At 42.7% G+C, this 16,965-nt stretch overlaps 1 protein-coding gene across 1 annotated transcript in view; it reads left to right on the forward strand.

The window, feature by feature from the left end:
* The first annotated feature begins 3,550 nt into the window (after window positions 1–3,550).
* The window catches only part of Dstyk (dual serine/threonine and tyrosine protein kinase), a 34,023-nt gene continuing 20,608 nt past the window's right edge, over window positions 3,551–16,965 (forward strand). Inside the window, exon 1 of the mRNA XM_028764637.1 lies at window positions 3,551–3,886. Within this exon, the coding sequence (XP_028620470.1) occupies window positions 3,551–3,886 (336 nt within the window). The remainder of the gene's footprint in view (window positions 3,887–16,965) is intronic.

Consider the following 16,965-nt stretch of genomic DNA (forward strand, 5'->3'; position numbering starts at 1 on the left):
TGCAGAAGCCTTGGCTGCTTTCTTTTCTTCTCTTCTCTTCTCTCTTATTTTCTTTTCTCTTTCTCCTCTTCCTCTTCCCCTTCCTCTTCCTCTTCCTCCTCCTCCTCCTCCTCCTCCTCCTCTTCCTCTTCTTCTTCCTCTTCTTCTTTTTAAAAAAGCTTATTTCCTGATTTATAGATGAGGACAAAAATTATCTGGTAGAATCAAATCAAGTACATTGAAATGAGGCAAATAGAGATCAGTGTATAGCAGATGTATAGAAGATGTATAGGGATGAAAAATACTAACTAGAACAAATGCGCACGATGGCTTACTCCTTTGTTTGCACTTCTTCCTCCTAACTTGCAACGTTTGTTAGAAGGAAATTCATTCAAGGTAACTCTGTATTTAAGAACAACCACCATGAAGAAAGGCAGAGAGATTAAAGCCTTGGTTTGCACTTAGGACAATTTGAATTTTCCTGCAGTCAGAGTTGGCAGGGTTAATGTGCGCCAGCTGAGAAGCCTGCTGCTACCTTCTGGCAGCCCATATGCAGATGCTGCTGTATTAATTACCAGAGAAAACTGATTAACTCACAAGTCTGTAACTCAGAAGCAGGTTGCCTCCCTCCCTCCAATGTCAGACACAGCTTTTGATCTGTTCTTTAGAGATATGCTAAGACTTTGCTGTAGGTCCTTAGAGCCCCTGGCTAGTCTACTCACCTTTGATCTGTATTAAATAGTTCAGGAGGAGATTTCATAATTAAATTCACGTACAATTTAAAAATAAAAACAGCCAGGCATGATGACACAGGACTTAAGAATCAGAGGCAGGTGGATCTCTGAGTTCCAGGCCAGCCTTAACTACTTAGTGCCCAGGCTAGCCAGGGCTACATATTCTTAGACTGTAATAGCAACAACAACCAGACCAGTTAAAACTAGAATTTAAAACTGAAAAGAGTATTAAAGGTGGCCTATCTCTCTCTCAGTTCATAGATGAGCAGTGTGAGGATCAGAAAATGCCCCCAGGGCTGCTCCCAGTACCAGCTGTGCTCTTTGCCACAGAGGTAACCAGGGAAGGAAGATGACTGCATCTGCTTTCAGCTTCATTTCTCTCATCCACTTATTCAAATCTCACAGACATCTTAGAGAGCAGTGGAAAAGCTAAAGTTTTATGGGAGAAGGAGAGGGCTTGGATAGTGTTATGTTGAACACTAAGAGACAGGAGTGCCCATGATCAAGGTCTAGGTTGCACATGGAATCCTGGCTGAGTGCCTGGAAACCAGAAGCAGAACTGGGCTCAACCTCAGCCCTCTTGCCATTGCACTAGTCTTGGCTGCTTTGACTGTCGCAGTTTGTTTCTGCAGACTATTTTTGTAGGAGAGATGGAGCACAGGAAGGTGATGATTTGGGTCAGATGAATAATGGGGTGTGTCTCTGTGGTTTTGGCTGATGCAGCATGCTTTACTGGCTTTTCTGTTGCTGATAGTCTGTGTCAGAAGTGTTGTCCTAAAGAGGCTCCGTTGGCTTTATTATCCACTCTGCTAGAGGGAGCCGCAGTGTTAGAACTCACTGAGGGCTATTGGTTTGCTTTGCTTATAAAACAGCTTCTATGAGAGGAACTCAAGGCTGTCAGTTGGAACAGACACTTGTTACCTAAGTGAGAGTCTGGCAAGGGCCAGGAAAAGAGGAGCCTGGGATCTGTAGATGAGAGTGGAGGCAGGCTAGGTGACCTCCTCTTTTCAAATTCTGCAGTTGTTTTCTTCACAGCTACTCTCTGTGGGAAGATGGCGCATTTTAGGAGTGGTGGTTCACTTGAAACTGTTCATCACGATGCTGTACTTTGCAAACGTTGTAGAGTCACTTTTGTAGACAACTCTTCACAACCAATGAATTCTGACACAGAACAAATATATAACATTCAAACACTGTCAGTCATTGTGTTGGGTGCCGAGGATGCAGAGAATTGGAAAATTTCTTCATGGTTTGATTCTTAGAAACAGTAATAGAAGAACCTCTGCTCTGCATGGTATACATTATGACTTATAGTGAATGAAAGTACATGGGACTCAAGACTTGCCCATTGTTCTTTCCCAAGTAGTCACTCAGAGAAGTGTTTGTGCCTTCCTGCCCTAGAGTGTATGCCAGAGATTCTACCAGTAAGTAGCTTGGTATTCACTCTTGTGCTTACTAAATACCTTGCACAGAAATGACACTCGGGAAATGCTCTCTACATTTCCAGAGGAGCCTGTCTCTTTCCTGAGAGAGTAGGTTTCTTGTTTTACTGTTGCTGATAGATGTACTGAGGCCACGGTGTTGCATTCAGAGATAGGCATGAAACAGAAGACCATAATAAATATAGAGAAGGACTTAGGGAGGACAGACCTCTTAAACTTTTCTGGTGATGTCACTTGTGGAAGATAAGGGGGCATGAGACAGGTACGTTGTGAAGTAGAACTATTTTTCCAATGAGTCAGGCTTCTTGCTTGTTGCTTCAGGAATAAAACAGCCCACAAATGGTTTGATATACTGTATTGTTAGGTGACTAAGGCAAATAGTATCTCAGTATTACCACGTAAGCTTAAGTGTTGGCAGATCCCACTGCTGAGGCAATCGGAGAGTGCTGAGTACATGCTTGAGCATATCCAGGAGCCAGTGCCATATTCTTTCCCAAACAGGTTCTCAAGCTTTTTGGTCTCTATAATACTACCAAGATCTGCTTGAGGAAGTGAGTCCTTTAGATTAATGGCCGAATCCTCAAAGGAGATTATTTTTGAGATAACATCTCTTAGATTTGCCTAGATTTTATCCTGCTGGGCAGTTTTGTCCCTCTGTTTTACTCATGGTCACCAACAGAAAGAGTATGGCTTGATTAGGGAGTATAGATCTCAATTAAGCATCCAGCGTCCTAGGAAAACTTGGCTGCTGGGGTGCTGTGGGCAGCTGCCAGGGTAATGAGCCGCAAACACTAGAGCTCAAGCCATCTCAGAGAGGTCTCCACTGCCCCTCCTCCCACGTGTATTCATTAGCATTTGGGTATAAAAGACATTTAAATGAGGACCATAAAGCTGACACTGCATAGGGTAGGGATTTAAAGGGGCTGTGCATGCACACATTTTGCCTTCTATCAGAAGGAAGGTTTTTATTTTTATGCATTCATTTATTTCTATTTGGATCCAGACCCTAGTTATTGCCTAAGTTAATAATCTTGTGTTTGTGATAGAATCCTTGTAAACTCCTTAGATATCCCTCCACTATACACAAAAGAGGAGGGGCTATCAGGCTTCTGTCACCTTGTGTGGTATGCAGCTTGCTTTCCATAATGAGCTGGCCAGGTGACTCTGACATTTGAAGACCGTTTTCTAACTAGTAAATTTTCCCAATACCTCCTTTAACCAAAAGTCTCCTGCAAGTGTTCCTTCTAGGACTCTGGAGTTCTAGGTGAGTTTCTGTCTGAGTCTCTCTATCTCCTCACTCTATCTACTTCTTTTTCTTCCACTTTCCCCATTCCCCAACCAGGCCAGCTGAGCTGCATTTCCTTCCCACCTACAGAAGAGAAGTATCTTCAGCAGATGGTGGATCGCCTTCCCTGTATACTGATCCTTGGCCAGGATTGCAATGCCAAGTGCCAGCTGCTGAACCTGCTGTTGGGGGTGCGGGTGCTTCCCACCCTCAAGCTGGACAGTGACGAGAGCTGTAAGCTTCGGCGCCTCCGCTTCACCTATGGGACTCGGACTCAGGTCAGCTTGGCACTCCCCGGTCAGTATGAGCTAGTGCACACGCTAGCTTCACATCAGGACAACTGGGAGACCATCCCTGAGGAGGACCTGGAGGTTCAAGAAGACAGTGAGGACGCTGCTCATGTGTTAGCCGACCTCGAGGTGACAATGCAGCATGCTCTTCTACAGGTACCAGCTCACACAGGCCTGTGCCAGCTGCTTTCCTGACTCTTTAGAAAAGTATCTGGTGATGAATTCTGGGCTCTGACAGGAATGTAGGATGAGAGGACTGCAATCTATGACGCTGAATGAGAATGGGGTAGCAGTTTCATGCCTCTGCTTGTCAACTGCAGGGCCCTGGGGACCATCTGTCTCCAGCAGACAGGAAAGGATGTGTGATCGCTGCATCTTGACAAGATCTTACAGGGTAGTTATCAGAGTTAGGAGGCCCCTTTCGATTTAGTAAGAAGAGATTGCTAGAACCGTCTCTAGCCATCTCTTTCTAAAGGGACAGTAAGATGATGAATAGTTAATATTCTTCGTAGAACTGAGACCATGGAGAAGATTTTATTGCTTTCTCATCAGTGCTGTTAATTTACTGAGTGGAGCAGCTCATTTCCCCAACCTGACAAGGAACCCAGTCTGAGTCAGTATAAGGGAACAAAGCAGTCCTCTTATTGAAGAATACCTTGGCCTCTTTTTTACATAAACTCTTACAGAAAGCACAGGTGCTGTGCATCTCCTAAGGTATCGTGTTGCTTCTTCGTCATTCTTGCCCCCACACAAGTAGGCCTCCTCTCTTTTCCTGGCCTTCCATTCCTACTAGAAAGCTAGGAGTAGGCCATGGCTAGAGCAGAATTGGGGTTGAAGGATGTGATGGTTGGGTCAGCGTAGGTTGGATTAAAAGAGCATGACAGTGCTTAAAACTCAGGGTTTACCACCTTGTCTGGCTGTGCTCCACAGGATGGGTAGTATGGCTGGCTGGTTTGGGAGAGTGCTTCTGCCTTTGTAGTCCCTCTCTGCCTCTCGTCTGAGACACTTGGTCTCCTTGTCAGTGAAGGAGTCTGTGGTGGAGGCTATCTTCTCACTTCCTTCTCATGTTTCTTTTATCTTTATGTGCTGGAGAGGTGTATGTAACAATCTCCATGTTCTTTCAGTTCAGTTTTGGTGGTGGGCTTCCTTTGTTTTCAAGCACTCTACTGCTGAGTTTCACACCAGCTCTATTTAATTTACATTTCTAGGGTTTTATTTCTATTTGTCTGTCTGTCTATGTATGTACCTATTGTGTATTTGTGTATGCCTATCTTACCTATCATCCATCCATCTATCTATCATCTATCTATCTATCTATCTATCAATCATCTATCTATCAATCATCTATCTATCTATTTTGTTGTGTTTATCAAGAGCAGTATGTCAGGTGCCTTCCTCACTTTTCACTTTATTTTTTCAAAGATCTATTTTTATTTTATTTGTGTTAATGTTTTGCCTGTATGTATGTCTGTGCTTCACATGTATGCAGTGCCTGTAGAGGCCAGAAGAGAGCATTGGATCCCATGGATGTGCAGTTATATAGGGTTGTTAGCTACTATGTGGTGCTGGGACTCAAGCCTGGGTCTTCTGGAAGAGTTACCAGTGTACTTACTTGCTGGGCCATCATTCCAGTCCTTCTTCCTTAGTTTTAGAGACAGGGTCTCATTGTACCTGAAGGTTACTGTTCCAATGAGGCTGGCCACCCAGCAAGCTCCTGGGATGCACGTGTTTCTGCCTCCCAACACTGGGGTTACAAGCCCTCTCCACCATGCCTGGCTTTACAGGAATTCTAGGGATTTGAACTTGAGTCTTGTGGCTTTCACAGCAAGTATTCTTACCTACTGAACTGTCTCCACAGACCCTTGATCTTGGCTTCTAATGTTAATTTACTTTTCTTCTGTGAATTGAACTGATATAACAAAGGCACTACAAGGAAAGGGCAAGTTGTCCCATGAGTGTTTATGTGAGCTCATCTTACTACTGAGCGCTCCCATGGCTCACTGCTAATAGATCTGAAGTGTGTGTGTGTGTGTGTCCCCCCCACACATACACACCAAGATCATAATTGAGGAGGGCACTGGGATTACAATACCAAAGCAGCCTTTTCTTGGTGTGGTTAAAATGAAAGTTCTCACTCCTGAGAACTTCCTCCGGTTTCTCATGCTCTTTCCTGGGCTGAAGGTTCCCTTAAGCAGTTTCTCCAGATTTGCTTTTTTCTCCAGTGGTTTTGATGTGGAGCTGGGAGCAGACTCCAGGGATTCTAAGTTTAGCTTCCTATGATGCTAAGCCTGTGGGGGTGGCAGGTGTGGGGTGTGTGTGTGTGGCTTCTGTGGATTTGGCCACCACACTTTTACCACAGGCTTTCATCTGTTGAATAATCAGAGATGCTTAGCTCAAGTCTTGGAGCAGGGGGGCATAGCTACCTGAAGAGTGTGCATGCCTGTGAAAAAATATTTTGTTCCGCTCCAGTTATATTTAGGATCAGTGAGTTCATGCTTCTATTTGATTTGGAGAGGGGGTAGCAAAGAAAGGAAACATTTAGCTAAAGGAAACCAAAATTGAATTAGGGGAAATGGATGTCCCTTTGAGCTGCCAAACTATCAAAACAGAATTCCCATGCCTCTTATACAATGGACATTCTTCTGATATGTTAAGGTCTTCATAACCCCACCGCTTTCAGCATCTTCCATAATAGACCAGCTTCAACTCTCACTGAATGGTATTGCCAGCTTGTTGGTTCTGGATCCCCTGAGACTCATGGTTTGTATTTCAATAAGAGGAACATTGTTAAGCCATTAGTATTTGAGACCTTACCTAGTGTTCAAATGTGGCATTTTTTCCAGTTGGCAGCACGTTTCATAATTCCTCATACAAAGTATTTTATATGCAAAAGTACTTTTCCTTCCCTACCCCCACCTACTTTCTGACATCTGCATCTACCCACCTCCTTTTAAAAGTTCTTCTTACAGGGCTAATGGAATAGTTGTCTGCCTCACACTCGCACAATCTGGTGGTAGTGGTGTGTGCGTGAGTGTGTGTGTGTGTGTGTGTTTCTTTTGTAAAGATTCAATTTGCTCAACCTAGAAGGATTCCCACAGCCTCTGCAGTGCTTCCTTTATTGTGGCTGTTACATAATTTCAGTTGCTCTGAAGTTGTTCTTCCTCTTTCTTTTCCTCCTCCCCTCTCTCCTCCTCCTCCTCCACCACCATCATCATCATCACCATCATCATCATCACCACCACCATCATCATCATCATCATCATGTCTTGTTATTTATTTTGCAGAAGCTGGCCTAGAACTTAGAATTCTTCTGCCTCAGCCTCCCACACTCTGGGATTCTAGATATGAGCCACCACAGACAGCTGTGTTGTTCTGCCTTATCGGTAGCTTGTCTATCCCACCAAAGGTTTCTGGACCTTTGGGAACTGTACTTGTCACCTGGCAGCTAGCTACCAGTAGCAAGGTTATTGGCTCATCATGATGTCCAGTGATATATTTGAGGGAACTGAGGAAGAATAATACTTCCAGACAAGGACTATCTTATTTACTTGGCAAATATTTGTAACTAACCAGTTACAGTGATAAAATTTTCTCTTTATAAGCCTCAACTATCAGTGGGAATAACCTGTTTTTAATACAGACACTATTTTTTTTATTATATTTTAGCAGTTAATGCTTTCAAAATCCAGTCACCACAAAGCATCATAAGAGAACAAAAATTTTATACAAAAATTTAACTCTGAAATTTCTTTAAGATTTTTGCTAGGAGACTAGCATCTCTCAGGTTCTAGCTAGTTATTGGCATTTATTCTTGTGCCTAATAAAACAAATATTGTATGTTACCTTTCTTAGTTAGGGCTTCTGTTGTTGTGATGAAACACCATGACCAAAAAGCAAGTGGGGGAGGGATGCGTTATTTGGCTTACACTTCCATATTGATGTTTATCATTGAAGAAAATCAGGACTGGAACTCAAAAACAGGGCAGAAACCTGGAAGCAGGAGTGATGCAGAGGCCATGGAAGAGTGCTTCTTATAGGCTTGTTCCTCATGGCTTGCTCAGCCTGTTTTCTTATAGGACCCAGGACTAGCCAGCACAGTGCCTTTAATTAAATGCTGCTTTGTCTGCAGACTGTAGTAACTGGATTAAAAGATAAGAGTTGGTGGGTAAGTAGAATAGAAGTCTGTGGCAAGATGCTGTTGGGAGGAAGGAGTCCGTGGAATTAGGTCCAGATGGTTGGGTAGTTAGACTATTCAAAGCAGAGAAGTAAGGAGTGATATTTTAGTGATAATTGAAGAAAAAGTTATTTTATGGGTCAGTAAGGAGAAACTGAACTGATGTGTCAGATAGGATATAAGAAGTTCAAAACAACATTTAACCATAAATACCTTGGAGATAGTAAGCTTGCGCTCTTTGCTTAACGTTCTTACCTTCCCCCCAGTACATACGACGTATCGTGAAATGCAGCATTCTGCTTACACTGTGCCGAGAAAACCAGGAACACCTATTATAGGCTGATGCACATGCTAAGAAGATGAGTTGTTTAAAGGAGAATGTTTTGTTGTTGTTGTTTGGTTTTTTTGTTTGTTGGTTTTGGTACTGGGGATTGAACCCAATGTCTTGTGTATACCAAGCATGAGTCCTATTAGTAATCCTCCAGCAAGACTTTTGTTTTTTTAAAATCCTTATCCAGGAGCTGGGATGCAGTTTGTTTAGTAGCTGTCCTAGCAAGTTCTTGTCAACTTGATACAAGCTAGAGTCATCAGAGAGGAGGGAGCCTCAGTTGAGGAAATGCCTCCATAAGATACACTCTAGGTAAGCCTGTGGGAATTTTCTTAATTACTGATCAATTGGGGAGTCCATTGTGGGTGGTGCCACCCTTAGGCTGGTGGTCCTGGGTTCTATAAGAAAGCAGGCTGAACAAGCCAGTAAGCAGCACCCTTCCATGGCCTCTGCATCATCTCTTGCCTCCAGGTTCCTGTCCTGTTTTGAGTTCTTGTTCTGACTTCCTTTGATGATGAACAGAGATATGGAAGTGTCAGCCAAATAAACCCTTCTTCCCCAGCTTGCTTTTAGTCTTGGTGATTTATTGCAGCAATAGTAATCCTAACTAAGACAGTAAAACACTTGTCTAGTATACACAAAGACCTGGATTCTACCTCAACAAAGCATAAATAAGGTATATCTGTAATTCTAGCACTCAGAAGGTGGAACAGAAAGATCAGACATATAGTGCTCTCTTTGGCTGCACAGAGAGTTTGGAGCCACCTGGGATATATGAAATCCTGCCTCAAGAAAATAATCCTAGGCCAGGTATGGTGGCATACTCAATCCCAGCATTTGGGAGGCAGAGGCAGGTGGGTCTCTGTGAGTTTGAAGCCAACCTAGTCAACATATGAGTTTCAGGATACCTATAGCTATGTAGAGAGACGATCTCAAAAACACAGAAAAAAAAGAAAAGAATTATAAAGTTTTATTGGTATCATAGTGGCCTTGCTATCTCTTATAAGAACAATGGATGCTGAAGCTCGTCATTTCTCAGTTCACTGTTCGTTCCTTTGCCTTTGGCCATCCAAGTTAGCTCTTGGGGTTATCTGACAGTTTGAAGTCATAATCTTCCTCTTTCATCGGCTCCCTTTGCTACCACTATCATGCAACATACTGGTTTTTTTTTTTTTTCTTTTCCTTTCAGAACAACAGTAATGTCTCCCTCGGAACAGCTGGTGTGGGAAGGGAGTTTTCCTCTAGTCAGCTTCAGGAGACAGAAGGGATTGTCAGTAGGCAGAAACTTGATTGTTAAGCTTCTTGAAAATATTTTCTCTGTGATTCTTTAGTGATACCTCAGCCATTCTTGGAGGATGCTATCTTGTTTCATATTATGTTTTTTTTTTTAACTTTGCAGCCAACATACTTTCTAAGCATAGAGTAAGGTCTCTGCTTGGCATATTGTGCCCTCTTTAACTCTTTCAGAAATTCCCTCATATCAAATCAGATAGTTCCTGATATATAGTAGGTCATCAGGAACTGATTAAACAAAGCCTTTGTTGCTAGGTAGGTGAGGAACTGTGTAGCAATCTGGGTTTGTCACTTAGCTGTGTGGTTGCGTAAAGTGGACCTAGTAATCCCTACCCTTTGGGATTGACACTAAAATGAGACAAATTGTATGAAGAACTCAGCAATGTTTGGCACATAATAAACCAGCTCCTTGGGGCTGGAGAGATAGCTCAGCGGTTAAGAGCACTGACTGCTCTTCCAGAGGTCCTGAGTTCAATTCCCAGCAACCACATGGTGGCTAACAACCATCTCTAGTAGGATCTGATGCCCTCTTCTGGTGTATCTGAAGACAGCTACAGTGTATTCATATAAATAAATAAACCTTTAAAAAAAAAAAAAAGGCACAACCTGTGTGTCCCATAAAAAAAAAAAAAAATATAAACCAGCTCCTTCCTCCATCTAGATGTATAAATTGGTGGTTTAGGGTTTTTGTTTTGTTTTTATTTTTCAAGACAGTGTTCTCTGTGTAGCCCTGTGTAAACCAGACTGCCCTCAGACTCACAGAGATCTGCTTGCCTCTGCCTTCCCAGTGCTGGAATTAAAGGCCTGTGCCACTGTGCCTGGCTTAAATCAGTGTTCTTAAGAAGAGTTCCTTGAGCTGGAGAGGTGGCTCAGTGGTTAAGAGTGCACACTGTTCTTGCCGTGGACCTGAATTCACTTCCCATTGGGCAGCCCATAACTGCCTGGAACTCCAGCTCCAGGGGATCAGACACTTTCTTCTGGCCTCCGCAGGCACTGCACTCACATGCACATACTCAAGTAAGTATGTGTGTATACACACATATACACTCACAATTTAATTTTTTGTTCTTTTGAAAAGAACAGAGTTCCTGTTTTCTCGTCATTTGTCTCTTTCCTGATAATCAGCCAAATACGGGCTTTTCCTTTTTTTTTTTTTTTTCAAACTGAAGTCCTGTGCCAGCTAACTTCTAGTTATCTAGCTTTATTAGAGATAAAATTCTTCATAATTCATTATGACTTGCTTTTATAATGAAATTGTAGGAGAAAGTTGTTTAAGAAAGTAAATAATACAGATGCGTATAAAGACTTAAGTCAGTTCTTTTTCTTTTTCATCTGTTTTCTCTTTGTCTGTGAATCTCATAAGTGGTGGAATAAAGCTTGAAATTCCTATTGAGATGAGCTTCTATCCATCTCTGTGCTTCTGGGACAAAGCTCTGGGGTAGCCTCACCCAGTTTCTTAGGAGGTATCTCATGGCCTAGAAACCCATTTACTTGAGGCTCCCCCCCCCATGGAGAATATTTGTACCAACCAGAGTCACTATATTTTCTACATTATGACAAGAGTAGAGCAGTATTTTCTTCATTATGTAATTAACATTTAAAAGTGAAGGGCAAGTGAAGTGGCTCAGTGGGGAAAGTGGCAGCTGAGTAACCCTGGAGACCTGAGTTTGCTCCCAGAACCCACAGTGGAAGGAGAGAACCAGTTCCTCAAGCTGCCCTCTGCCCTCTATATATGATGCGCTATGGCACATGGCTGTCTGCACTCTCGCATACACACATCATACAAACCATAATAAGAAATAACGCTAAGTTTGAAGAAAGCGGAAGTGAATTCAGCCTTGATCCTGTAAAATAAGAAAACTTCAAGTGCTGGTGAGAGGGAACAAGGGGGAAAATGGAGGTAAAGATGGGTAGGATTCTCTTAGTGACAGAGAGACTTCGAAGATCTGCCCTGCAGAGAACACTAGACAGGGTGGACCTTTTCAGTCCTTCTCCAGGCCACACTGTGTAAGTGGCTCTGGGAGGTAGGACTTACTAGAATAGTGTATGTTGCATTCCAAAACCAAGACACTTGCCACTTCCCATCTTCACCCTCAATACACAGTTGTTTGCTGTTTGCGTCACAGAATAATCACCTGTCTTAGTTAGGGTTTCTTTCGCTATGGTAAACACCATGACCAAAAGCAACTTGGGGAAGAAAGGGTGTATTTCAGTTGGCAATACTCAGGTCACTCCATCTCAGAGCGAAGTCAGGGCAGGCAGAAACTAGAGGTAGGAGTTGAAGCGGAGACCATGGAGAAGTACTGCTTACTGGCTTGTTCCTCATGTCTTGCTCAGACTGTTGTCTTGTAGCACCTAGGCCACCTGCTCAGGAGTGACACCACCACAGTGGGCTGGGCCCTCACATCAGTCACTAATTAGAACATGCCTCACAGGCTTGCCTTCAGCCCCATCCCCAGGAGATGTTTTCTCAAGTGTGGTTCCCTCCTTGTAGATAACCCTAGCTTGTGTCAGATTGACAAGAACAAACAAGGAAAGGCAAGCGGGACATTATCCTTTGTGTGACTGAGCTGTAGCAGTGTGCTGTGAACAAGAGTCCCTTCCAATAAGAAGAGGGACTTTTAGGATGCAGTCGGCCTTCTTCAATGATGAATAGATTGCTGCTTGACATTTGCCACTTTATGTGGAAAACAAAACCAAAGAGCTGTTATTTTGGTGTCTTGAGAGTAATAAGGACCCTTCTTTTTCATTTTCTTAATCTTGTCAGAAAATCTGATGGTTAACAAGAAAAGTTCTGTGGGATCCATGACTTTGTATAGAATGTATTCTACAGAGAACTCTCTTATTATGATTCAAGTGGAAATGAAGGGATTCTATCCTGCCTTGAGTTCCTTTCCGTGATTAAAGAATAAAAGGTTTACTTATTGCTTCAAACAGCAGTTTCAGATACATGTGTGTCATGTGACCTGAAAGGTGGGAGATTTTATGTGATGATGACATGTGGTTTTGAGCAAGTCATAACAGCACTGTTTCTTCGTCACTTCATCCCACAGTTACGTATTGTGTGCCTTCTAAGTTAAGGGCCCTGCTCTGGGTGCTAGGAAGGTATATAACCTTCATGAAATAGACAATAAGGTCAGACTTTGGACTCAGGACAACTCTGGTTCATCCAACTCAGAATTAATTATTATTTTTTACTTTCTGTCTTGAGAAACTAGCACTGGCTTTCCCCTCTTTATACCCATAAAATATGAGTCATCCCTTAACCTTAGTCATATTACAGAATCACAAAGCACATTGCAGTCTATGTTGTATTGATTGTTGTTTGAGTGGCAGCCTGCAGCTCTTAGTGCCTTCTGGCACTCATAGGAGAGCTGAGACCAGCTGCATAGTGTCCTGACTGGGGACGGGAGAAGAGAGCACTATTTTTGTTTTCTGTCCATTTTTTTTTTTAGTACAACATATATTTACAAATAGTACTTTTGGCACTGAGGAACTTGAAGCAGGAGGATTGAAAAGTTTGAGCCTACTTTGTGCTACCTAGTGAGTTTAAGGCCTACATAGAGCATATGTGGAAATCCTGCCTCAGAACAAAACAAATCCCTAAAATGAAACAAAACACCACAAAACAATAACACAGAGGTTTAGGAAAGAGTATACAGCTTTTTAAAAAAGGTGTCAGTATATCATTACAAAACCCTTAATCTGCCAAGAGTGGTGGCACATGCCTATAGTCCCAGCACTTCAGATGTGAGGCAGGAGGATTGACACAGTTTGCAGCCAGCATGGAATATGTAGCAAGTTCCAGGTCAGCTGTCTTAGAGTTTTGCTGCTGTGAACAGACACAGCCAAAGCAACTCTTATCAGGACATTTATTTTGGGCTGCTTACAGAGCTTCAGTCAATTGTCATCTGGTGGGAACATGGCATCATCCCAGCAGGCATGGTGCAGGAGCTGAGAGGTCTACATCTTCATCTGGAGACTGCTAGGAGACTGACTTCCAGGCAGCTAGGATGAGGTTCTTAAAGCCCACGCTCACAATGACACACCTACTCCAAGAAGTCCACACCTCCAAATAGTGTCACTCCCTCAATCAAACATATTCAAACCATCACACCAGCCAAGGCTATACAACGAATCCTGAGAGTAAGCTCAGGAAATGTATTGTGCACTAACTTAGAAAATGCTTCCCGGGCTGGTGGGGTTGCTCAGTGGTTAAGAACACTGACTGCTCTTCCAGAGGCCCTGAGTTCAATTCCCAGCAACCACATGGTGGCTCACAACCATCTGTAATGGGATCCGGTGCCCTCTTCTGGTGTGTCTGAAGACAGCTACAATGTACTCATATATATAAAAAAAATAAATCTTTAAAAAAGGAAATGCTTCCCTAAAGTTGCACACTCTGCAGCACATATAAGTCAGGGTAGCAAAAGGTGTCTTGTACAGCAAGATGGGAGTCAGACTAGTTTTCTGACTCGAACACACTCCCTGCCATTGGAGACATAGATGACACAGTCTTTAAAAAAGATGTTCATACTCAAATTTTTTCTTCTAATAAGTTTGTACCTATGAGTAAATTAAATCAACCAACTGTTCTTCTCTGGTGCTTCTTTCCTCTCTTCCTCCCTCCTTCCTCTTTTTTTGTTTTTTTTTGAGATAGGGTTTACTTGCATAGTCTTCACTATTCTGGAACTCACTCGGTAGACCAGGCTGGCCTCAAACTCACAGAGATCCACCTGCCTCTGCCACCTGGGTGCTGAGATTAAAGGCGTGTGCCATCACAGCCTGGCTCTCTCTTTTCTCTTAAAGGATGGTGTTGGTCTTACATATGGACTTGACACTTTTGACTAGTGGTTTTGTTATGCATAAAGTGGTCCTTTAAGAAAAACCTGAAATTTTATTTTAGAAAATTTAACCAAATAAAATTCTTCTGAAAAATTACTTTGATGAAATCTATATTTTACTTATTCTTTGACAATTTCAAAATGTAAACAATGTATCTTCATCATATCTATTCCTAATTCTTCCCTCTCGCTCTTCCTGTGCATCTAACATGTCCCTGTCCCCACTTCATGCCCCACCTTTGTAACCCATTTAGTCCAGTTAGTGCTGCCTGTTGGAATGTTGCCTGATCCTGGGCAGCTCACTGTAGCTTGAGTGAGTTATGACTACACTGCCATGTCTTTTCCAGAAGATGACGTTTCTCAGCATCCCTTCCCGATCCTCTGGCTCTTGCATTCTTTCTGGCCCCCTTTCCACAATGTTTCCTGAGCCTTAATGTATATGGGGGTTTGTATAGCTATCCAGACACACCTTCACACAATGTATCCCTACACATTTAGGACCCAGTCACATATTGTCAGCATTTTGACCATTAAGGAGTTACTTGGTTAATTGCTGGTTATTACAGAGAGATGCTTGTCTGGCCAAGGCTGAGGCCAGCAGTTTGGCAACATGACCAAGGCAGTAATAACCGTTTCCCTCCTAGAGCCTATAACCTCCTAGCACTGGGCTTTTGCTCAGGCTTATGATACCAGCTATGAGTTCCTTCAAGTTAAAATTTTCTAAATAATACTCTGATTTTGAATTTTTGCTTTTTTCCGATAATAAAATTGATTGATTTTTATCTTTTTACAATATAATTAGGGGCTGGAGTGTAGTTCAGTAGCTACAGTGCTTGCCTGTCACATAGGAAGCCCTGGGTTCACTCTTCAGAATGGCAGAAGAGAAGAAGCATGGCAATCCACGCCTGTATTGTAGCACTCAGGAGGAGGAAGCATGAGGACCAGGGATTCAAGTTCATCCTTGACAACACAGCAAGTTTGAGGCCAAACTGGGCTACATGAGACCCTGTCTAAAAGCTGGGAAGAGATGTGTACTTGGAGGAGCTGTGGTTTAAAAACAAACGAACAAACCAAAAAAACACTACACATAATTTATCTAGCTTATGATCCAGAGAGATTTCTCAGTGGATGAAAGCAAGCCTAAATTCAACTCTGGAGCCCATGTGACAAGTCAGATGGGCTAGCAAGCATTGGTAATCCCAGCGTTCCCATAGTAAGATGGGAGGCAGAGACAGAATTGAGCAGATCATGTTGTTTGGAGTATGCAGCATCCCATCAGAAACTAGAGCTCTTATCTCAAGATAATGAGGAAGGAACCAACTCCTGCAAAGCCCTCTGACCCCATCATACAAACATCCTGGTCCCCTCTCTCTCTCTCTCTCTCTCTCTCTCTCACTCTCACTCTCACTCTCACTCTCTCTCATCCTTAGGATTCTTTTTAGTCTTTTTCTCGTGATTTTGCTGTTGGTATTTAGCAGTATTCCAATTTAAGCTTTGAAATTTCTTATCTATTAGCATTTCTGAAAATGCTTCCTGAGGAAAACACTCTCATTCTAGTGTGAGTAAGACAGGGTAGTAAGGGCTGTTGTGGATCGCAAGATGAGCCAGGCAGGTTTCCAACTGGAGCACACACCACTCCCTGCAATGGAGGCAGAGATGAAATAGGTCTCTTCATGGCCTGGGTTTGGGTAAGCAGTGGATGGGTTTATGTAGTTTGCCCAAATTACAAATGAAGAGAGGCTAAACGGCTCTTAGATTTCTTGGAGTTCAAGTGACTAACTAAATGAGCCTCTTGTGACTTCCCTGAAAATAAAGTTTAGTTCTTTGTTGGTAAGAAGGTGAGACTTTTATGCTTTGCATAGAATGGAAAAAATGAATAAAACAAAAATATAGTTCAAACTCCTTGGTGTCGTTAGAAGACGAGTACTAGAGAGATAAATAAGCCAGCTTTCCTAGGCTTTTCATATATAGAGAAGGCTATCAAAGAAGGGGGAAACCCAGGATTTCATTTTAAAATATATTTTGCCAAATGTAGATACCTCAAGGGTAGACAAGATGGCTTAGTGTGTGTGCCTCCAGGCCTGACAACTTGACCTGTGGTAAGATGAACAACTCCTGTTAGTTGTCCTCTGATCCCACGAGCACACACACAGTAAAATGTAAACAGAAGAAAGTTGCTTCCAGCCCAGAATAGTCATACAAGCCTGTAAACCTGGCACTTGAGAGGTAGAAGAAAGATCAGGAGTTCAAGCCAATCATTTTAATCTGATACTTGTTAAGGACTTAAACTTGATTAGATATAGGATGAATTCTTTATACCTTTGTCAGATGAATTCTGTAAGGTAACTCAGCAATAAGGTTGGTTTTGAGTTTGTAGACATCTGAAGGCAACAGGAATTTTGTACCTAGTAACAATTGGCCTGTCTCCACTCACACCTCTGTGACTTAGGATTTCAAGTGATGAGGAGCAACTGTACACTGGATAGAAATACATCCTCCACGAGGTGTGGGGGGAGAGAAAGAGGGAGAGGGAGGAGAGGGAGGAGAGGGAGAGGGAGGAGAGGGAGAGGGAGGAGAGGGAGAGGGAGGAGAGGGA

The sequence above is a fragment of the Grammomys surdaster genome, unplaced genomic scaffold, assembly GCF_004785775.1.
Source record: "Grammomys surdaster isolate TR1022 unplaced genomic scaffold, NIH_TR_1.0 145, whole genome shotgun sequence".
Classification (NCBI taxonomy): Eukaryota; Metazoa; Chordata; class Mammalia; order Rodentia; family Muridae; genus Grammomys; species Grammomys surdaster.